A 23719-nucleotide genomic window follows, 5' to 3' on the forward strand; every position below is an offset into this window, starting at 1 on the left:
AGAAAGGCCCATAGTGGTAAGCATGATAAATAAAAGTAGTGAATATTGGTGAAAATTCAGAATTCTGTAGTTAGAAAATTATAAAAGCTTTTAGAGAGACAAAGTAAGTTATTTACAGGAAAATAAGATTCAGATCAGCATTGCAGTTCTCATTAGGAATACTGGATGTCTGACAGACTAAAATTCTTTGTCTGACCTATACTGTGAAACATGAAGGCAAAATAAAACAATTTTCAGACATGCGAGGACTCACAAAGTTTATCTCTTGACTGTCCTTTTGAAATGAAATTAACTAGAGAATATGCTTTAACAAAATGAAAAAGGAATCCAAGAAAAGGGCAATTATGGGATTGCAGAAACAGTAAAACTGTCATATCATTGCAAAGAGGAAAACAATACCAAAAAATCGGAGGATGCTGCAGGCCTAGAAAGTAGTTGATCCAAGAGAGAATTCAGTGTCATAATAAATAACTTCAAGGGTGGCGTCTATGGCTCAAAGGGGTAGGGCGCCAGCCCTGTATGCTGAGGTGGCGGGTTCAAACCCAGGTTCAAACCCAGCCCCGGCCAAAAACTGCAAAAAAAAAAAAAAAAGAATGACTTCAAGAACAAAGTAGTTCCTTTTAGCAATTGTATGACCTCACGGTGGGGACTTAACAAATATAATTAAATAAAGTTGATAAATCAAGTTGTAAGAATTATAATGATAATTCTTGGAGTAGCAGTGGCAAAATATTTACCTTTTTTCCTTGGGCTTTCGAAAAATTAAATAAACCTTAGGTTTGGTGAAAAAGGGGGCAACCTTTTCTTTATATTTTTGTACATAGATATAAGACATTTATTAGAACTACATTCATAAATACCCAGAGGAGGTACTATGTGAGTAAACAGGTATTGGTTATTAAAGATTTACCTTCAGTCTAGTGGGCAAATGTCAGTTAGTGTGTTCTTAACTCAAGGCCCCTTTCTTCCAATCTCTACTCCATTTTGATCCAATATAGGCCCATTCCGAGGTATAAAACATAATCCCTTTCCTCAAGGAGCTAGGTGTATCTAGTTAGGAAGATAAGACATAAGCCATTGTAAAAATAAAAGACAGTTAACAGACAGTAAATACATATCGGATAAGTACTACAGACAATAAGTACTATCAAAGAATATTTTATTTTAGTATAGAAGTTGAACTGACCCTTGTAGCATGAAAAGGATTTTAACAAAGAAGAGGGGTAGAGTGAGCTTGATAAACAGGGGTGGGCGAGGAACCAAAATATTAAGTAGGTTGGGGCTATATTTTGGAGAACTTTGAACTTGGAAACTGGACTTATCCTTCTGGCAGTGGGACATCTGACAGCTTTTATAATAAAACCAGACATTAAGTGACACCCATAAAGCAGTGCTTTAATAGCAGAACTGTTTAAGCTGTCTTGGGGTGGGGGGTGGGGGTTGAAGGGAAGAAACTAGGAGGCAGGCTGAGTGACAGACTAGTTGCAGTAGTCCCAATATGATAGTGGTTATTACAAGGAAAGAATGGATGAAGTCGTAAGTGACTAAATTAAATCACAGGGCATGGAAAGGACCTTACGAATTATCTGGTCTAAAACCCTTAGCTAAAGATGAAGAGGTCAACATAGAAAGAGTAAATGACTTACCTAAAGTTACACTAGCTTGTAACAAAGACCTAATTAGACCTGATGTCCTCCTTTTAATGTATTGTTAAGATTTATTCATTCAACAGATAATTATTGAGACCAGTTAGGTGCTAGGCACTTAAAGAAATGAAGTTCTAGGGTGTATTTATTTTTTTATTTTTGTCCATTGCTACTGGCTTTAGTTTTTGGACTATGTAAACCAGGAGGCATGCACAGCCCACAGGCCTTTATACATCAAGCAGGCCTAAAATATTTGCTCTCTGCCCCTGGAGGGAAAAGTTTGTCAACTTGTGGCGTACAATGTTAACATACTCCCCAAGTCAAAACTATAGAAAATAGTATAGTTAGAGTATAGTCCTATGACTGTTTTTATAAAAATAAGCATTTATATGTATGTTTTCTTATTTTGCTTTTTTCTTACACAAAGGATAGCATACTCTGCATGCTCTCTTATACTTTGCTTTTTCATTTAACACAGCGGTTCTCAACCTGTGGGTCGCAACCCACAGGAACTGTATTAAAGGGTTGCGGCATTAGGAAGGTTGAGAACCACTGATTTAACATCACTTTCTGTAAATCACTCTATCCCTTCATAGGGATCTTTCTCACTATGACAGCTGTATAGTACTACATTGTGTGTCTGTATTGCAGTCTACTTAACCAGTCTTCTTTTTTTAAGAGACAGAGTCTCACTTTATCACCCTCAGTTGAGTGCTATAGCGTCACAGCTTACAGCAACCACCAACTCCTGGTCTTAGGCGATTCTCTTGCCTCAGCCTCCCGAGTAACCGGGACTACAGGTACCTGTCACAACGCCCAGCTATTTTTTTGTTGCCATTTGGCTGGGGCTGGGTTCAAACCTGCCACGCTGGGTAGATGGGGCTGGCACCCTCCCCGCTGAGCCACAGGCACTGCCTAACCAGTCTTCTAAGATTGAACATCTAGGTAGTTTCCAGACTTTTGCAATTTCAAATAATGCCACATGTGTATTTTTATCATTTAATATAAAGAGGCACCAATGACAACACAAATACCACTTGATTTAAATAGTCATTTTTAGACATTCAGTAACGTTTTAAGAGATTTTTTTAATGAAGAAAAAATCAAAATGGCTCAGAAAAATGGAATGTATACAATAATAGAATATATTTTAATGCTTACATTGAATACAGATTTTCTTTGTACTAAAAATGTACTTTAAAATGTCCATGTGTTAATTTTCTTTAGGAAGTGGAGAAATAGCTTGTCCAAGAAAACACTCCCCAAAGTTGGAAGGAACTTTAAAGTTCTGTCCCAGTGAAGTCCTCGTTGTCTTACTTCAGGCAGCTTATATTGTCGATTCATTGTCAAATATCTTACTTTTTAAGGTCTGTAGGTTGTGTTGAATAAAATTCTCTGTGCTTTGAACTTCAGAGAATCTGGAGTCATTTCTCCTAACAGACCAGCTTTTCATTTTTATTGAATTCTGAATTGTATCCGATGTAAAGTAGTAAACTATAGGGTCAAAACAACAGTTTGAAACAGCAATACAGAGAGTGATTGGATACATTGTCCTTACAGCCACCACTACTGAGCAATTAACAAATGTTTGTGTTCTCATAAGAGAGTATAAAATAAGGTTAATGTTGTAAGGTACAAAACAGAAACAGAATATGACCAGATGAACAAAAATCATTTTTAAAACCTTAGTTTTGTTTATTTTGCTTCTGCTTAATGTAACAGGCTTATTTAAAGTTCTTAGCACCATACTAGAACAAGTTACGTTTAAAATTAAAGGAATAAAAAACCCTACTATTTCGATGAAAATTACAATCCTTGAGAGATACGTTTTCCATGTGGCTTGTGGGAAATTTTCAAAGCAGGCTTCTGAGGTATTGTTACCTCGAGAGTGGGTAGATTGAAAAAAAACTGCTGGTGCACTTCCTCCCATTACAGTTAACCACACAGCAATGCAAACAATCTTTGCATTTCTTTTGGTTCTTAGAGTCTTTGACTTAAATGGGTAGACAATGGCCAGAAATCGATCTACACTGATACAGGTTAAGAACAGAATGCTTCCATACATGTTGGTATAAAACAGCATCACAGAAATTTTACAAAGTAAATCTCCAAATGGCCAATCCCGTGTTGTAAAGTAAAAAATCCTAAAGGGTAAAGTAAAAACAAAAAGCAAGTCTGACATTGCCAAGTTAATCATGTACGTTGTAGTTTCATTTCGTACTTTGAGGGTGCAGATGAAAATGTATATGGCCACACAGTTTGATATTAACCCAAGTACAAACACCATGCTGAACATGCACCCGTACAAAGTGTATTTAAAGGAGTCATCATAGGAGCAATTGGAGCTATTACTGCTTACCATCATAAAGGCACGGCCAGTTTTCACCGTGGAAGTCCTTTTGTTCGCAGCAGTCCCCTTTGGTATTCAGATTGTGACTACTATAACCTCCAACTTATTCGCAAATTATGGATCTTTGAGTGGTTTTACAAATAGTTCCTTTTTCTTTGAAATCTCCAAAGGAAACATGAAGTTTGTTGTAAAGTTTCCACTTGGTTCTTCAACCAGAAAGTATTCTCATTTTGATGTCTCCAGAAAATCCGTGAATCCAGGATTTAGTTAACTGACGAGCAGCCTTTAAAAAATGTAGTCAATGAAGCAACCCATAGGATTATAAATTTAAAGAGAAGCTGCGTTCCGTGGCAGGAATAAGACAACTCGTCTTATAAACTTGCATTTCAGTAGTCAAGATGAATATTCCAAAGTTAAAGTTTTTCTGCACTCCTCCGGAATGTTTAAGCTTGAGTTATCAATCTTATGCTTTTCAGTGCAGAGTTTCAGAGATTTAAACATTCCCAATTTGTCCTCCTTTCCGTCTTGCTCCTTTTAAATGAAGTTTTCTGTTTTGGTTTTCTTGCAGTGGATCCCAGATGGTGGTAAGCAGAAGAATGTTTTCTGAAATAAATTCCTAAGCGTGTTAGCTCTTGCTGAATTGAGGCCTTTCCTTAGTTGCCAGCTGTATTAGAAGGGCTTTCTCTGAAGCGAAAAAGAAAGGCTTGCTAGATTTGTAGTATGACATCACAGGAAGAAGAGGCTGGGTTTGGACAAAGAAAGGTTTCAGCCCAGTTTGTTCGCAGTTCCTTTAATCTGATAATGTCTGCTGGGAATATACCTAGGAGGCTTGCAAATGGTCACAGACTGAGCCAGCCGACTGCCTATTAACTCTTTCTGTGCAGAAATGATTTCTGGGGTGCTGATAATTTTTTGGAGTTATTTTTGTTTCATTTTGGTAGTGATAATTGAAAGCCAAAAAAAAAAAAAAATCGGTATTAAACCTGTTTTTAGTTTATTCAAATGCTTTTGTGTTTGGGGTGTGATTTTTTTAAGAAATAAAATGTATGTGGGTATGGATTTATAAATTGAAATGTTATTGATATTTTAATATAGCATTGTAAGGAACTGTTTAATGACTGTGAAAAAAAGACTTTTACCCTTTGGGTATAAAAGGATTTGTCTGAGAGACCAGTGGTCGTTCTGCCACTCTTGGCTTCTGTTTTTCCTATACTGTCATGATTTAATTTAATTGGTATGACTGGGAGTAGTGCTAATCTCTGAGTCTCTTTAGTTTTTGATAAACAATTTTCTAACTTTTTTTCTTTACTATTAAATTGAATTAATATTTTAGAGCTGCTTCAATTTTTAAATTATCCCTTTTACCAAAGACTAAATTTAAGAATGTTTTAATCATTAGCACCATGAATGTTTTAATGTCATTAATCTTACTTTACCCAAGAATTTAAGCACAAAATGAAGTTACATCTTTTTAAGCAAAATGATTTTTTTCTTCCTAAGTTGATTAAGTTTTGGCCAAATTTTAGGTCAATAATTTTCTTTCCACCCCCATCCTAGCTCTTCCCTTAATCTCCTTAATCCCCTTAATATGACATTAACTATATATTGGAATATATTTCAAATTTGTCTCCATTTAAAAGTTTCTGAGTGATTTCTGTGTATATTTATATTAAAGTATATTCATATTTTAAAGCCCCCCAAATCAGAAGAAAGTATATATAGGGCAAGAGTAGGTGAATGTAGATGTTATTTCCTCAAAGATTAAGAACATGACCTCTGAGATACATGTTTTTCTTGTTTTAAACTATCATTGTTTTTGGAAAAGACTGGATCCAGTTGTGTTTTACTGCTATTATTTTTTACTTTTTTAATTTAATTTTTTAGGGCAAAAATTTCCAATGTTACTATTTTTTAATTTTATCCAGTTTGGGCTGAAACTCTTCCTTTTAACTACCATTTAAGGAACTTAAGAGCAATTTATTTTTCCCTTATAAGTTACTTAGCCAATTTAAAACTAACATATTTCAGTCGTATGCTATTATTTTGTACTACTCTCCCATGCTCAGCAACTTTCATTTGTTAATCAATTGTAATATATTTCTATTGTTTTGACTAAGAAATTTATCTGTAATCAAAAGCCAAAAAAAAGATGAGTATTACTTAATGACTGAATAAACTTAAACCATTGATGGGCTGAATTTCTTTCTATCCTATCTGGTATAAAAAAAGGTATTTGCATATTCATATTAGAAGGCTGGTAGAAACTTTGAGCAGTAATGAATAAAGGAGAGGTTAATAACCTTGTATTTTCATTGGAGAAAAGTTTTTTTGTTGATAGTTATTTTAGAAAAAGGAAAAATCTTAGTAATGTACTTTCGAATTGATAATCTTTTTACTCATCTTTAAATCATAAAATATATGCCCTGACCTTGACTACTTTTACTTTCATTTTGAATATGACAATTTTTTAGTCAAAGAAAATGTATTCCTCATTGGACCTTACGTCCTCAGTCGCTTGACTTGTTGCTCACTTAACTGTTCGTCTATAGTTTTTCATATTTGAGTTATTGATGCTTAAAAATTGGCAGGTCATCATTTATTGAATTGAGCTTTTCATTATTATCAGTATATTAGTGAGTAATAGGTAAGGTTAGTTCCTTAGCCATTCTTCCTTTCTATTTTTAATACTGGCTATTTCTGTCCTTGATAGCAATATCAGTTTTATCCTGCCCTTTCCTCTTCCTTCTCACTGCCACCTTTTTGGATAAACCCAGCTACTCTTATCTATGTGATTGTTATAATGTCTTAACTTCTCTCCTCATTTCTAGTCCTACCCTCTTTCAGTCCCGCCCCCCCCATCATCAGAGTCAATTCGTAAATGAATTAACAAAATAGTTACTTATTTTCTTCTTGCTTCTAAAAAAAATTTCAAGCAATTTATAATTTTTAAAGTGAGCATACTATCAAAACTGGTAGAACTAAACATTTAAGATTTTAGCATTTTATTAAATGTACATCATATACCTTAATAAAAAATTTAGAAGACAAGTCAGTGTGGAAGAGTAAGCAATTTAAAATGCACATATGAGAAATATAAGAGAAATTATGCTAAACATTAGTCATATTTATTATTCTAAAAATTATTCATTTTGATTGCAATAAATGCAAAAAGCAAAAAAATTAAATTTTGCGATTCTGGGACATTTTTCTATGAAAACATATTATTTGTTAGTGGATTAATTGTATGAGGTAATTTGTTTCAATGCTGTGGTAAATGTGACAATCTAGTTCAAAGGATGTTCATGGGGGCCCTTGAAATCTCTGGAACCCCTGTTGTGTATATTTCCCCCCTCTGGAGACTTTTATGAGATGCTCAAACAGCACTGTGACTGAAAACAGATAAGAAACACAGATCTCAAGAAGAGAAGGATTAGTAAATCTTGAGGCTGTTTCCCTGAAGTATCTGGAAGTATCCCTGAAATACTTTGGAAGTTTTTCTCTGTGTTAGTAGTTAATGTAGATTCTTTATGAATGAAATCAATAATTGTGTATGTAGGCATAAAATATAAATCTGTAATTAAAGGTAAGTTAATGTGAAAGTGTTGTGTAAAGAGCAGCAGGCAGAGGCTCACAGAAGGTTGGTATGCAATCACTTGACCTTTCTAGGATTCTGGTTCCTTTGCTCTAAGAAGAAGGGAGCTGGATTGCACAAAGGTCCCTTCCTGCTTTTATATCTGACCTGATTCTTTGAATACTTGGAATGCTTAAACTACCAGGTTGGATTTTTTTCATCTTAGGCATAATAAATCAAGGAGTCACTTTTTATTCTTTATGTTTAAAGATTTCTGATTTGAAACCAGGTTGTACAAAAACCATGTACAAGAAATATTCTTACTTAAGTCAAGAATCTCATAATAAAAGAATTTTTAAGTATTTTGCTATACTGTAAATATTAAATATTTCTTTAAAGTCTTTCTGTGATATTTCTATAGCATACTTCTTTAAAAGACCTCTCTCTTCCAAAATGAGATACCATGGTTTTTGCTATAAAATTGATCAAAGAAGAATTCGCTAAAATATTAAGATATTCTTTTATTAAAAGTTTTGGCTGGTGGAGTGGCTCACGCCTATAATAGTGCACTTTGGGAGGCTGAGACAGGTGGATTGCCTGAGCTCAGGAATTTGAGACCAGCTGGAGCAAGAGTGTGACTCCATCTCTAAAAATAGCCAGGCTACTCAGGAGACTGAGGCAAGAGAATTGCTGAAGCCCAAGAGTTTGAAGTTGCTGTGAGCTATGACACGAAGACACTGTACTGAGGGCTACAAAGTGAAACCCTGTCTCAAAAAAAAAAAAAAAAAGTTTTAAAGGCCAGTCAGTCACAGTGCCTCACACCTGTATTCTGTAGTATGGGAGGCTGAAATAGAAGGATTATTTTTGGATAAACCCAGTTGGCCAGGGGTTCAAGACCAGCCTGGACAATATAGTGAGACCCTGTCTCTAAAAAAGAAAAAAAATTTAATTTGTTGAGTATGGTAGTACAGGCCTATAGTGCCAGCTACTTGGGAGGTTAAGCCAGGAGGATCACTTGAGTCTAGGAATCTGACTTTGCAGGGAGCTATGATTATGCCATTGTCCTCTATCCTGGATGACAGGAAAAGCCTATTTCAAAAAATAAATAATTTGTTTTTAAGACTGTAATTGGAGATATACTGCAAATAACATTAAGAATAAGGCATGTACAAAAATATTGGATGATATTGTATACAAAACTTAAACAGAAATTAATTTGTTCAAGTTCATAAGGCAAGTATAGAACAATGACGTTTTAAAATGTGAGAAAAATTATTCAAACTTATTTATGTGAATGCTACAAATGTTTGCCATGGTGACCTGCAAATCTTTGAAGGACCTTTTCCATCTCTAATTCACATTTATGAAAAAAGCAATTTAGGGTTCTTTTGACCTTCATTATAAGTTTTCTATTTAGATTTAGAAATTAACAGACCTTCAGTTAGTGAACAGAACATGTGTAATTTGTGTTGACATAACACTTACTTTTTATAAAAATATCTTTTAGCCTACGAGAAAAATTTATTAAATTCTAGGTATTACCATAAGTATTGATACCATTTAAAGGAGATCTACCTTGTCATTATTGCAAACAATACTTTGTTACTTTTACTGAAGGATGAGTCATTTACCTGAGTTCAAAGAGTTGAATCGGTTGTGTAGAGTTGGGTAGGTGTAGAAGAGGAAAGATTTAAAGTGTGACAAATGATGATTATAGCCAAGTGAAAGTGGATGACAATGACATGATGGCTGAAGCAGGTTCAAGAAATGGTAAAGAAGGTTAAAAGTAGCAAGAATGGCCCAGGTGCGGCTAACACTTATAATCCTAGCACTCTGGGAGGCCAAGGCGGGTGGATTGCCCTGACCTCAGGAGTTAGAGATCAGCCTAAGCAAGAAGATTTTTATCTACTAAAAATCGAAAACCTAGCTGGGAGTGGTGGTGGGCACCTGTAGTCACAGCTACTCAGGAGGCTAAGACAAGAGAATCATTTGAGCCCGTGAGTTTGAGGTTTTGCTGTGAGAATGACTCCCTAACACTCTACCCAGGGTGACTAAGTGAGACTGTCTCAACAACAACAACAAAAAGTAGCCAGAATGTTATTGTGCTGAAACATTAAGAACTTGAGTAAGTGTACTTATCTCTGCCTGTACTAGAGTCGCCTCTTCTTCCTTATTTTTTTGTCCTATTTCTGCTCATCTACATCTCTTAAAATCCTCTCACATTTTTCTGTGGAATCCTCTCAATTTCATTAATTCCTTTTCTTTACTTCCACAGAACATAATTTGCCTTGCTTTTAAAACATATTCATATAATTATGATTAAAAACATACAATTGCAAAACAAAATATAACAATAGACATTTATATAGTGCAGAGATGTGAGTCTACCAGTTCAACAAAGGGCCTCTTGAGGAGACGATATCTAATGAAGGCTAGCCTTTACAGTTAAAGAAAAATGTCACATTTCAGGACTTGAAAGCTAGCACTATTCCTGGTAATAATGTCTTAATGTGTTGTTCCTTTAATATAGTAATGTTACTGTTCTCAGTGGAAAACAGAAAATTATTTGAGCGACCATTTTCTTCATCCTTAAAGGATGCTAATGCTACACTAAATTCCTAAGCCTTGGGGCATAAGGATTTCATTTGGTCATAAAATTTTAGTTGAGAAAATCTGGGTGAGTTATCTTTGTCAGAAAATTTTCACATACTTTAGAAGCAGTGAGATATAGAGAAAAGACCATCCGACTAGTTGTTAAGTGACCTGGATTCTAATCCCAGATACTAAAAATTAATATGAAGCTGCGCATGGTGGTACATGCCTATAGTCCCACTTACCTGGGAGGCTGAAGTTAGGAGAATCACTTGAGCCCAGAGTTCAAGTCCAGCCTTAGGAACATAGCTAGATACCATCTCTTAAAAAAAAAAAAAAAAAATTAATGTGACCTTGAGCAAATAATTCAACTTGTCATAATTTATAAAAGAAGAGTATTAAATTAGAAATCTAAATTTGTATTCAGCACTTAGTTTTCTATCTAATTTAATCTTCACACTAATTTTGAATGACAGAAAGAACATACATTATTATCTCCATTTTACAGATCAAGAAAGTGAAATTTTCAGAGAAGTTAAGACTTGCCTAGGATTACAAAGTGATTATATGATGAGGAAAGATAAAACCAGAAGTAGGAGCTGGGTCCTCACTAGAAGTACCCAACCCAATTCCTTATACATTCGTCAAATGAAAGAATGCAGCTCAATGAGTGCATGCATAGAGGGACACTAGAAATTGCTGTGATCTTGAGATTTGAAATCCTTGATTTCCGTGAGCACAGTGTGCCTTGAACTTTAGAATGGGTATTATGTGCCTTTTTGACGTTATGGATGTTTTTCAGGACAAAATGAAACAAAAATGCGTTTTGAATGTAAAATGCTAAAAAGATACCATTATACACCTAGATTAAGTAGGTTATAATATGTTAATTTTATGGAGATAAAGGTTAAATTACAAGAAGACATGGGACAGTAAGATTTCTGTTTTGTTTTCTTGACCAAATAGAATGCCTGTGCTTTGATATAGCCAGATAAAGATGGATACATTTGATACACCTTTTTAGCATTGATAATGTATAGCAAATTTAAATATTCAAATAGACACAGGCTTTGCTTATAAAAGCCATGTCTATTTCTGAGTTAGGTTGTGTAGTAGTTTACACATTAGACATATTAATCTTAATACCCTCTAATGTTGGAGGTAGCATTAGATTCTAAAACTCAAGAATACAAATCTGCCTTACACCCATTACAACTTGCTGTTCATTTTCTTTCTTCCAGTCAGTCACTCGAGTACCCCTGAGTACTGAAACTGCTAACCATAGTTGATTATTAACAGCAAGAACTAGAACCTTAGCTTCTTGACTTCTAGTCAGGTTTTCCTAAAGTAACAGGTAGCTCCCAATTTTTCTTTTCTTTCTCTTTTTTCTTTCTTAATATTTATTTATTTATTTATTATTATTTTTTGTGTGTGGTTTTTGGCCAGGGCTGGGTTTGAACCCGCCACCTCTGGCATATGGGACCGGCGCCCTACTCCTTGAGCCACAGGCACCGCCCTCTCTTTTTTCTTTTTTGTAAGAAACAGTCTCACTCTCCCAGGCTGGAATGCAGTGGCCCGATTACAGCTCACTGCAACCTCGACCTCCTAGGTTAAAGTAATCTTCCTCAGCCTCTTGAATAGCTGAGACTATAGGTGTACACCACCACACCCAGCTACTTTTTTTATTTTTTGTAGAAATGGGGGTCTTGATATGTTGCCCAGACTAGTCTTTATTCCTGGCCTCAAGCAATCCTCCTGCCTTGGTTTCCTAAAGTGCTGGAATTACAGGCATGAGTCGCCATACCTGGCCTCTTTTCTTCTTACTAACATAAAATAAGAAACTGGATTCATAGTTTATGTGAAGATTAAGCAAAGAAGAATATTATTTATATATGTATGTGTGTATATCTATAATCTATGTAAATATAAAGATAGACATTTTGGAAACACTGGATTCTAACATGGCAGAAATTTTACTTAATCTTTTAGAGGTTTATGCCGAGCTGTAGATTAAAATAGTATAACAACCATGCTTCATTTTAGCTTCATCTGCATTCATTTAAAGATTATTTGCAGTTATATATAGTACTGTGCCAACTTTTATACAAAAACTTTTTTAAATAATTAGAACAAGTTTTTTCTGTGATTAGCAAATTTAACATCTTTTAGCATTGTTTATTATCCAAAATTCAGTTATTTTCTTTTTTTTTCTTTTTTTTTTTGTAGAGACAGAGTCTCACTTTATGGCCCTCGGTAGAGTGTCATGGCATCACACAGCTCACAGCAACCTCCAACTCCTGGGCTTAAGTGATTCTCTTGCCTCAGCATCCCAAGTAGCTGGGACAAAATTCAGTTATTTTCAATAAACATTTACTGACTTTCTGCCTTGTGCTCATTACTGCGAGGTGGAGGTAGAGAAGAATTGCTCTCTGATGATGGTCCTAGAAGCTGAAGGCTTGTGGCTAGAAAGCTATTCACTGATGCACTTGAGTTCTTTTGTTCCCTATAACGAAATTGTATGCATATTAAAAGTTTAAAAGTGTTTGCTCCCAGATTTATATTTGCTGGTTGTACATATTAGTGTAATGTTTTGTTTTGTTTACAGTTTTGGCCGGGGCTGGGTTTGAACCCCCCACCTCCGGCATACGGCCTACTCCTTTGAGCCACAGGCACTGCCCATGTAATGTTTTAAAATACAAGTGCAAATCAAAAAGGTATTTTTAAAAATCAAATTTGGTGCTTTGAAATGACTTAGAGGCAAGGTACTAAGAGTATTGTTGAGTTAGATATGTAAAATATGTGAGGGGGAAAACATAAAAAAACTGAAAAGGCTGAGTGTCTGATTGTATTTCTTTGCAGATGTCTTTAGTCCTCACTCTACACATAATGAAAGTCATTGAACACACATTATTGGTGTGGTTTATAGAAGAAAAACAACTTGGAACTCAAAAAAAGAACCTTGACCCTACATAAATTTTCAAATCAATATACATTCTATTATTTTTTAATTTAAGTAAAGTGTTTTAAAGAATTATATGTATCATTTAAAAATGACTTCCTACTTAGCTTTTTCTGTTAACTGGTGTCAATCTCATAAAATAAGACAATTTCTGTATCAGCAATAATCAACTGGAAAATGTAACAGAAAAAACCATTCAATTTATAGCAACAGGAAATAGTATAAAATACCTTAGAAATAAACTTAATAGACAATGTACAGGAGTTAGACAAAAACAAAGCAAAAGGTTGCACAACTTTAATATAGGCTGTAAAGGAACACTTGAACATGTCACATGCAGTTTTCCTGGGGGAAAAATCTATAAATTTAATGCCATTCCAGCAAAAATCCCAATAGGTTTTCAGAGAATGTCCTTACAAATATGTTCACCTACAGGAATATATATTTGGATTATACTTACAACTTAGCAATTTCATTTCTAGGAAAAACTGTCTTCCCTTCCTAATTTGCATTCCTATTAGTAGTACAAATTTCCCCATACCTTCACCAAAGCCAAATTATTATTAAACTTTTAATAAGTCAAAATTAGTATCTTGTTTAGTTTGCATTTCTGTAATTATGAGATGAGCTCAGAAATAGACTCAAAATACTCCAAACCTAGTGGAACTTAACGTATGATAATTTCAGCACTTTATTAGTAGAGAAAAATACGGGTAATACAATAAATGTTAGTGGGTCATCCAGATAGCAGTTTGAAGAAGAGATGGTCTTTGACTTAGTCTTTTTTTCAACTAAAAGGTCTCACATATTTATTATTGAACTGCTTATTATTACAGAGCATATAAACAAAGAAAAAACATTTTCCCAATGAAATATATCTGACTATCCAGTAGTGGCATTTTCAGCTTGAATATAGTGACCTTGATACAGCACAAATATGTGTTCCATTTCATGTGCTGTTCCCTATAGTCCCAGCTTGGTTCTTCTCCAGTATCTCCTCTTTGAGTTGTACCTAATTTTATTACCAGTTTTCATTTAAATCCACTGGGGAATGGAATGATTTTGCTTTTGTTTCTTGGCCAGAAATTGCTTGACTCTGAGAGCCTTTTGAGAAGACATGGTAAGAAAAAGAGTCGATCAAAAAATAAAAAGAGTCGATCATACACACCATGATGGCAGAAAATTGGGGAGAGAGAGAGAAAAGCTGACTTATTCTTTATACTAAATTCCAACTGGATCAATAATTTCAGTAAAAAAAAGACTCCATTAAAAAATAACATCGGGGCGGCGCCTGTGGCTCAGAGGAGTGGGGCACTAGCCCCATATGCCGGAGGTGGAAGGTTCAAACCCAGCCCCGGCCAAAAACTGCAAAAAAATAAAATAAAATAGCACCGTATGAGTTCTAGGAAAAAATGAGAGCGTTAAAAAGTCATAGTAAAATAGTAAAGGCTGAGTATCACCTGAAGTCTAGAGTTTTAAGGACAAAGATAGGTTTGACTAAGATGATTTTGTTAAAGAACACCATAAATTAGAAAGAAAATATCAGTCTATTATACATATGAATTACCATAGCATAACACTACTTACACAGTAGTTACATGGCAGATTTCTTTATAGGAAGAAATTTGTTAGAGCAAACTAATGAAAATTAACAATCCATTCAAAAAATTGGGAAAAGGATCTGAACATGCAAACCGTTTTTGTCCTTCACTTAAAAGTAATTCTTACTTTTAGGTACCCACATTTAATACTTAATGTTTTGGCCTCTTTTCTTGTTATAGATGATATATTTTTAAGATCTAGTTCTGTGAACACTACGCAAATATGCTTAATATCAGTTATGTATTTTGACGTTAGCCATTTATATAGATGTGTTGCTCTTAACCCATTAGAATTCAAAGGAAGAGACTAACTATCAGATACTGATAGTCAAAGATAATGAAGAATTATTAGTCTGATTCTAAGCCACTAGTTATCAATTCGTGGAACAAAATTTCCATGGTTTGTAAGAGTGATTGTTTTAATCATCTGATTCCACATTCTTGGAAAATTTGAAGGTTTCCTATCTATACTAGAAGTTACCAGCATTACCTCAGAAAAGTTAGAAATCAGGCCTATTCAGGGTGGTATGGCAGTAGACACTTAGAAAGCTTAGAAACAAAAGACTTAGAAAAAAAAAAAAGGCCTCTGCTGAAGCCTGGCCTTCTATTGTTTTAAACAGACGTGGACTATTTCAACCTCACCAAAAAAGGTTGCTGGATTTTTGTCCTGGTCACATAGATAGGAAAATGGGACAAGCATATTAAATTTTTTTCCTGCTTATGTTATCTTCACCTCTGAAAACACTAATGTTCATTTGTTTATTCAAAGCAAACATTTATTGAATGCCACTGTGTGCCATGTGCTTTTCGGAAAAATAATAACAATAAAGAAATCTCTGAGTTTATATTTCATTTGTGGGAGACTGGCAACCAGTAAATAAGCAATTATACAATTGGTCATGTGGTAATAAGTTCTCAGGAGAAAAATAATTTAGGAGGGAAAAGGGGATTGGCTCTTACTGTTTTATGTAGAGAGGTCAAAGAAGCCCTTGCTGGTCAGAGGTTTTTTGAACAGATCATCCTGTGAAGTGAAGGAATGAATCCTGTGGATATTTCAGGGAATTAACCTTTAACTGATCACCATCTTTAAAAGGCCTTCCCCAACCTATCTTTCTAGCTATACCTTCCAAAAATTCACTCATCAGGTTCATGTCCCCATGGCAATTAGAAATTTCTATTAATAGTGTTTCAACTTGACAAATTTTTGTTTTGCACGACACGTCATAAACTAGGAATGTTTGTTTTATTTTATTTATTTATTTATTTTTGCTACTTGATAGTATTCTCCAAACTACATACTTCTAAGGGAGTAGCTGTTTTTAATTAAAAAGAGCCCCAGATCAATAGCTTCGTTTTAAGTCAAATCTCACCCTGACTTCCCTTCTTCTTGTTCCGTGATTAGTTTTATGTCTTTTATTCTTTGATGCTTAGGTTAGCACTCTGTCATCTCAAGACTTGAAATTTCTTCTTCTGAATTTAATTTAATTTTTTTGTTGTTGTTGTTTGAGACAGAGTCTCAAGCTGTCACCCTGTGCAGAGTGCTGTAGCGACACAGCTCACAGCAACCTCAAACTCTTGGGCGTAAGCAATTCTCTTGCCTTAGGCTCCTAAGTAGCTGGGACTACAGGCGTCCACCACGATACCCAGCTATTTTGTTTTTTTGTTGTTGTTGCAGTTGTCATTGTTGCCTTAGCTGGCCCAGGCCCGGTTGGAACCCACCAGCCTCCGTGAGTATGTGGCCCACGCCCTACCTACTGAGCCATGGGCGCTGCCCTGAATTTAATACTTGATAACAGGGACATTTGATGGCCTACATCACTTCTTCCTTGATTTCTGTCAGTTGTCTGTCCTACCTATGCTTGAATGAACCTCCAGGATCTCAAAGGTACTTATATCCCACTTATCTTTTTTCTATAATAAATGGTATCTTCATTTTAGATCTACCTACAGATTGTCCTTCAAGGAGAGAGATCTTGGCCTTTCACCTGTGTCTGCAACATGTTTATTACCCAGCCCTACAGAGCTACCTGGAATTTCAACTTTGTCTTCCTCTGACCCAGCTCTACTATTGTCTAAGCACATGCATCATTTCATGAGTTGTTTTTCAGTTTTCCCTAGAAATAAATATTTAATTTATAATGTAAGAGAGATATTCCTATTAAAGCTCTTAAAAGCAGTAAGAGAAATAGAATAAAATTAGAAGGGAAAAGTAGCATAACCCTGCTACGCTAATGAAACAGCTATTTGTAATTTTCCAGGTTTAATTTCAGGCTTTGCTAATACACTTACATAGTAAGGATCAGGGTGTACCATCTTTAAGATTTAGAAGGGAATACTGGTTTTTCTTTCTATGTGCTGTCAGGTAAGAACTCTTCCTACTGTGTCTCATAAATTGTGCCTTATCATAAATTTCTCAAAGTGATTTTAACTACTATCCATTCTAAACAGTAAGAGATCCAAATAAACTAATTTCTATCTCCTAGGCTTCAGTCTTTTTTCAAAAATATACATACGTGCTTTTCTGTTTATAAAGTATACTTAGGTGAATTTAAAACAGAGGAAAATGTACTTTGATGTTTTAAAACATTTAGAATCATTTAGATGTACTACTAAATTTTAAAATAATCTTTAGTCAGAAGCAATGAAATTCTTAGATGCATACTGTTTGAGGGAAAAAGTTGGGATTTTGCTGCCTTGTTTCATAATTCAAAGAGGGCTTTTCAGGGCTTTTTCCTTCAAAGTACCTGCTGGAGATGAATCTAGCAAAAATTTTTGTCCAAGGAATTTCTGCTACTATGTAAGCCTTAAATGGATATGCCACATAGGATAGATTGTGTTTGTTTCTTATTTCAGAATATTCCAGGGGTACAAATATTTTGGTTACACAAATTGTTTTTGTACAGTTTGAGTCAAAGTTGTAAGTGTGCCCATCATCAGACAGTGTGCTAGATTGTGTTTAAAATAAACCAGTTTAAATTACTATTCAGAAACATTGTCAAATCCTATGACAAAAGCACAATTCTTATTTGATAAAACTATTTGACTATTTTGTTTTACTGTTAACTAAAGTACAATTTTTCCCTTTCATAGGTGCACTGCTTTGTAAAACAATGATATCTTTTGGTATCAGCTGAATTAGAGAAACAAGTAGTTTGGCTTATTCATATTTATTCCATTTGTCATCTTTGGGTTAGTTTCTTCTTAAGGAGGAGCACATGTTAACAACTTTTGTAGTTTTGACCTCAATATTTATTTAAAGGTTATGAGACAATGGTCTTAAAATCTTGATAATTAGAAGAAATAATCTCTTAATAACAGCTTTGATTTTATTGTCTTATAAATTGAAACTTTAAAGTTTTAAAATTCTTCAGTTAATCAGTTTAGGGTTCAATGTTGATCACGAAAAGAGAAATTTTCTTTTTCTTTTAAGTTTTATAGTTTCACATTTTAAGTCCACAATCCATTTGGAGTTTATTTTTGTACAGGGTTTGAGATTTAAGTTGAGGTTCTTTTCTTTTCATGGCCTATGGATGTTCAGTTGTTCTAGCACCATTTGTTGTAAAGTCTATCCTTTTTCTCTCTATTTGCTTTTTCACCTTTGTCAAAAAAGGAACAAAGAACAGATGAGACAAATAAATATTGATTAAAACTTACCATATTCATAATTGCATTAAATGTAAATGTTTTAAGCAGCTCAGTTAAAAGGCAGAGATTATTTGCATGGATAAAAAACAAGACCTAACTCTGTGCTGTCCACAAGATAACTATTTTAATTATATAGATACAAATGTATAAAAAAATAAAAGGATGAATCAAACGATTAGGAGTCTGCATGGAACTGAGAGTAACTGAAGATAATTCTAAGATTTGTATTATGAGAGATTGTGTGATTGAAAGCATAATTAACCAAAGAGGACATTGAGGACTGACTCAGAGCTGATTGGTGATGAAGGTAATGATTCGATGGTAATGTTTGTACTTGTTATATTTGAGATGTTTGCCATATATCCATGTGGAGATCTTTAGTATCGGATACTAAAGATGTATGGATATATGGCAAACATCTCAAATATAACAAGTTCAAACATTGTAGTTTTAGTCAGTAGCATAGATTTAAAAAACCATGATAGTGACTCAGCCAGCATATATATTGGCAAGAGGATCCAGAGGAATACCAACTGTAAAGGACCAACAAAATAAAATGGGAAAGATCTGTCAGAAAGCTCAAGGCCTGCCAAAAATTTTCTATTTTCTATTCTAGTTTCCTTTTGCAAGACAAAACAATCTTAGAATTTGGCTTAGGATAGTACAAAAATATTTCCTGTAGTATAGGTCCAGTGATATTCCTTAAAATATCCAGAAAACAATAGCAATTCCTGCCTTTCACTTCCCCTATTGTTAATTTTTCTACTAGCACTGGAAACCTTGTACTTACTTGGATAATCAGAATCTTTTTTTAGGAACACCTTAACTTGATAGTCTTGGAGTCCTTTACTCTCTGGACAAGTTCACGCGTGCTTTACAAATATTTGTTAATTATGAAAAATTATGTCAAAGAGACATATAACTTCTCCTTTTTCTATCAATGTTATTTATTTAGTGGAATTTATACTAATCTTGCTGACACTGTGGCAAAACAGTAAAGTATTATATAGAGAGCAATTATGCTGACAGTTAATTTGAGTATATAATTAATGACATGAGACAGCTTGCCTGAGTGTAAGAGAAAAGTACTGCCTGCGTGCTGGATAGAAACAGTGCTACAGAGGGAAATATATGTACTTTTCCTTTCACAAGGAGGTATGCCATTAAGTCTTTTTTTATGTTACAAAAATCGATTACTATATTAGTTATCTGTTAGTAACTTGAAACAATGGACATTTATTATCTCACAATTTCTGAAGGTCAGGAATCTGGGAGCAGCTGAACTGTGTGAATTTGACTCAGGTTTTCTCATTGAAAGATCCTTAAGTTGTTGGTCCAAAAGCTGCAGTTGGTTTAAGGCAGCAGTTCTCAACCTGTGGGTTGCTATGGGTCGCGAGCCCTTTGTTCAATTTGTAACAACACAGCAATTAGGAAGGTTGAGAACTACTGGTTTAAGGGTTTACTGGGGCTAGAGAATCTCCTTTCACGGTCACTCATATGGTTGTTGGCAAGGCTCAGTTCTTCACCAGGATTCATTTCTTTGCTGTAGTGCTACTCACTTCATGGTAGCTACTTCCTCTAGGGGGAAGAGATGAGAGAGAGAGAGAACCCATAATGGAAACTGCAGGTTTTTATAAACTGATGTCAGCAATAACATGCCATCACTTCTGCCCTGTGCCATTGGCCGCCTGGACTAACCCTGGTACAGTTCAGGAGTGGTCTGCACAAGGGTGTAAATGCCAGTGACAGGGAATATTCGAGTGGTCTTGGAGGCTGACTACCACATCTGTCTCTTAGTGTCAATTAGAAAGAGAATTATGTCATTACTTTTGTTTGTGCTTTGCTATAGTTAATTTAACCCATGATATAGCTACATTGTGTGTTAACATTCTAGAAATATTGACTGAGTGTCCATTACACACATATGCTAAACTCTAGAATTTTATTTTAAGAACTCCTTTTCAGAGTCCCATGTGGACTCTGTTAGTTACTTGTTTAAAATCCTTCAGTGAGTTTGCTGTGTTTTTGCCGTACAATCTAATTTTAGCTTTATGGAAATGACCATTTCTGTCTTGAGGGCTTATATGCCAGGTGCCATTCAAAGGACTTTACATCTCATTCAATTGTCAAAACAGCTTTGAAGAAGTATTATTTTTCTTATTTTATAAATGAACTTCTGAGCCCTCTATTTCTCTTCTTTTTATTTAAATATTCTATTCTTCCTTTTGGATTCATTTCAAGCAAGAAAACTTCCAAGAAGTTTTCTCTAATGCACCTGTTCTGGATTAGGTGTCCCAATTTTGATTTACTTACTTTTCTGTCTCCATTAGACTCTAAACTGTAGCATAAGACTTAAAAACAAGGTCTATGGAATGAAATAGCTTGAAGCCATTTCCTAGATCTACTACTTACTGTGAGTGAGCATTTTATTCTTAGCCTACCTTTCTTCACTAGTAAAAATGGCATTAAAAAAAATAGTATCTTCCTCCTAGAGTTTGTTGTGAGAATGAAGTAATATAAACAGTGTGCTTGCTGCTATGCCTGGCATTCAATAAATATTATCTATAAAATCTTTGCAGTCAATTTTCTCAACAACTCTATGTGGCAGGTACTACTATTAATGTGATATTTCTCAGAGCATCTCTAGATGAATGGGTAAGGTATTGAATGATAGATGGAATTGTGAGGAGAAGAGCTAATTGTAGTGGGTAGACAACTACATGGAAACATGGTTTAACATATAAAAGACAAAGAAAAAAGGAATGAGAAAATAAGCAAAGGAATTATGTCTTTTCATCCTAGTGTACTAGCTAACAGCACAAATTCTAGATTTGGATTTGAATCACTGCTCCTGTCCTTATTAGCCATATAACATGGAGCAAATTTCTAAACTTATATGCCTCAGGTTCTTTTTCTATAAAATGCAGATACTTCATAGACTTCTTACAAGGATTAAATGTGATAATGTATGTAAAATATTTAGCACAGAGCCTGGAACGTAGATGCTCAATAAACATTAACTAGTATTACTACCCTGTTTCCCCGAAAATAAGACAGTGTCTTATTTTAAGGTGTGCTCCCAAAGATGCGCTAGGTCTTATTTTCAGGGGACATCTTATCTTTCCTGTAAGTAGGTCTTATTTTCAGAAGATGTCTTATTTTCAGGGAAACAGGGTATTAAATTGAGATAATTATGAAGATAGAATTTTGGTGGTGAGGGAAAGAAAATAGGATTATGATATATATGGTAATGATTTTGAATCATTAATCATAGTTATCAAAAATAGGCATGATAGAAAGATCATGATTATTATTCTCCATATTATACTATGTCCTCACTGGTCCACACAAAATTTTTCCCTAGTGTGTCTGAGGTAAAGTTAAAAATTAATCCTCATGAACCAAAATTAATGAAATGTTTGTAAAATTCTGCCTCTTGCCCTGTCATTACTTTAGCCCAAATGCTGGGAAAAGAAGAACCAAAAGTCTTTGGTCAGCTATTGACTGTGTTGTGATTTAGGGAACATTCAAGTTTCATTATAGAGAAATATTTAATACATGTGACAGACCTCAAGTGTGTCTGGGTTATTCATATCCTAGAAAGTAGAATTTGAGGATGGGTTAAAGGGAAGTCTTTTGAAACCTAAGAAGATAAGAAATATAATTGTTAAAGTAATAATAGCCAGGTGTTGTGGAGGGCACCTGTAGTCCCAGCTACTCGGGAGGCTGAGGAAAGAGAATCGCCTTAGCCCAAGAACTGGAGGTTGCTATGAGCTGTGACGCCACGGCACTCTACCGAGAGCAACAAAGTGAAGCTCTGTCTCTAAAATAAAATAATAATAATGCTATCTAAGAAAGAATAGTGGTCTAGAAAGGTGGCTCACACCTATAATCCTAGTACTTTGGGAGGCCAAAGCAGGAAGATTGCTTGAGGCCAGGATTCAAGACCCAAGACCAGCCTGGGTACCACAGTGAGACCTTGTCTCTACAAAAAATTTAAAAGCTACCTAACCATTGTGATGAGCACCGATAGTCCCAACTACTCAGAAGGCTGAGCTGGAAGGATCACTTGAGCCCAGAAGTTCAAGGTTGCTGTGAGCTATGATAATGCCACTACACTCTAACCTGGGTAACAGAGTGAGATCCTGTCTCAAAAAAAAAAATGAGTCACTTTTCAGAAATTGTTATTAGAATTAGAGAAATACAGTTAGTAGTTCTTAAGGAAGTAATAAAGGAGATATTGACATGCAGATATAGGTATAGAGTGGGAAGGAGATGGAATTGTAAAATTACATTTCTAAAATGTAGATGTTCTCCCTTTCTGATAATATCAAAATCTTCAGAAGGAAGGGGAAACCAGCATGTGTATTTAATAAAGCTTCCTTTAGAACTCTAATACATACATTGTATGACGCCCTTCAAATAAATTACAGGCCATGTCAGAAAATAGGAGTTTACATTATAAAATAAAATTGAAAATTAAAATCAAATGTTCTAGATAATACTTTTCTGGGGAAAGGAGTGGTTAGATTTTGGGCTATAACTTTAGATATGTTCTTTTAGGCAAAGAGGAGAGAAGCTACAGACAATGAAGACATCATTCTTTTATGTGCAATTTTGCCTAGATTGAGTTCTATTCATTTTTGTTTACCTATGGACAAATTGCTAATGCATATTTCTTTTTAAATGTTATTTAAATATTTCTTGTTATTCATGTGCATAACCCGTTAGGAGCATGACCCAAAGTTTATTTATTTATTTTTTGGGTTAAAATTTAGTATTTTGGCTTCATTCATAAACATGTACAGTATATATACTTTAGTCCCCAACCCCTGGTCCTGTGAGGAGCCAGGCCCATAGAAAGAGGTGAGGGGCAGGCTGGAGAAAGAGAAAGCTTCATCTATACATACAGCCACTCCCCATCACTCACATCACCACCTGAGCTCTGCCTCCTGTCAGATAAGTGCAGCATTAGATTTTGATGGGAGCACTGACCCTACTGTAAACTGTGCATTGAGTGATCTAAGTTGCACTCCTCATGAAAATCTAATGCCTAATGATCTGAGGTGGAGATGTAATGGGCTTCAATCATCCCTAAACCATCCTCCTCACCCCAGTTCATGGAAAAATTGTCTTTCATGAAACTAGTTTCTGGTGCCAGAAAGGCTGGGGACCACTCTATATATAACCTGAGTTAAGGTGATCTTCTTTGGCTTTCTTCCACTGTGCCAAAGAATGTATGATGAAGGGACAGACTCAATAATTATTCTATGATTTTGTCTTGACTGAGAAGAACCATTATTTTAAATTAAGATTGCAGTCATAGGCTCAGTGCCCATAGCACAGTGCTTACGG

The 23719-nt window shown here is 34.9% G+C and overlaps 2 protein-coding genes across 7 annotated transcripts in view; one reads left to right on the top strand and one right to left on the bottom strand.

The window, feature by feature from the left end:
* The window catches only part of RB1 (RB transcriptional corepressor 1), a 181117-nt gene that overhangs the window by 109067 nt on the left and 48331 nt on the right, over nt 1-23719 (top strand). The gene's annotated exons all lie outside the window — the stretch shown is intronic.
* LPAR6 (lysophosphatidic acid receptor 6) lies at nt 2634-4679 on the bottom strand. The gene has a single exon (XM_053563135.1). The coding sequence runs from the start codon at nt 4009-4011 to the stop codon at nt 2974-2976; it is 1038 nt and encodes a 345-aa protein (XP_053419110.1). The 5' UTR covers nt 4012-4679; the 3' UTR covers nt 2634-2973.

The sequence above is a fragment of the Nycticebus coucang genome, chromosome 15 (assembly GCF_027406575.1).
Source record: "Nycticebus coucang isolate mNycCou1 chromosome 15, mNycCou1.pri, whole genome shotgun sequence".
NCBI lineage: Eukaryota > Metazoa > Chordata > Mammalia > Primates > Lorisidae > Nycticebus > Nycticebus coucang.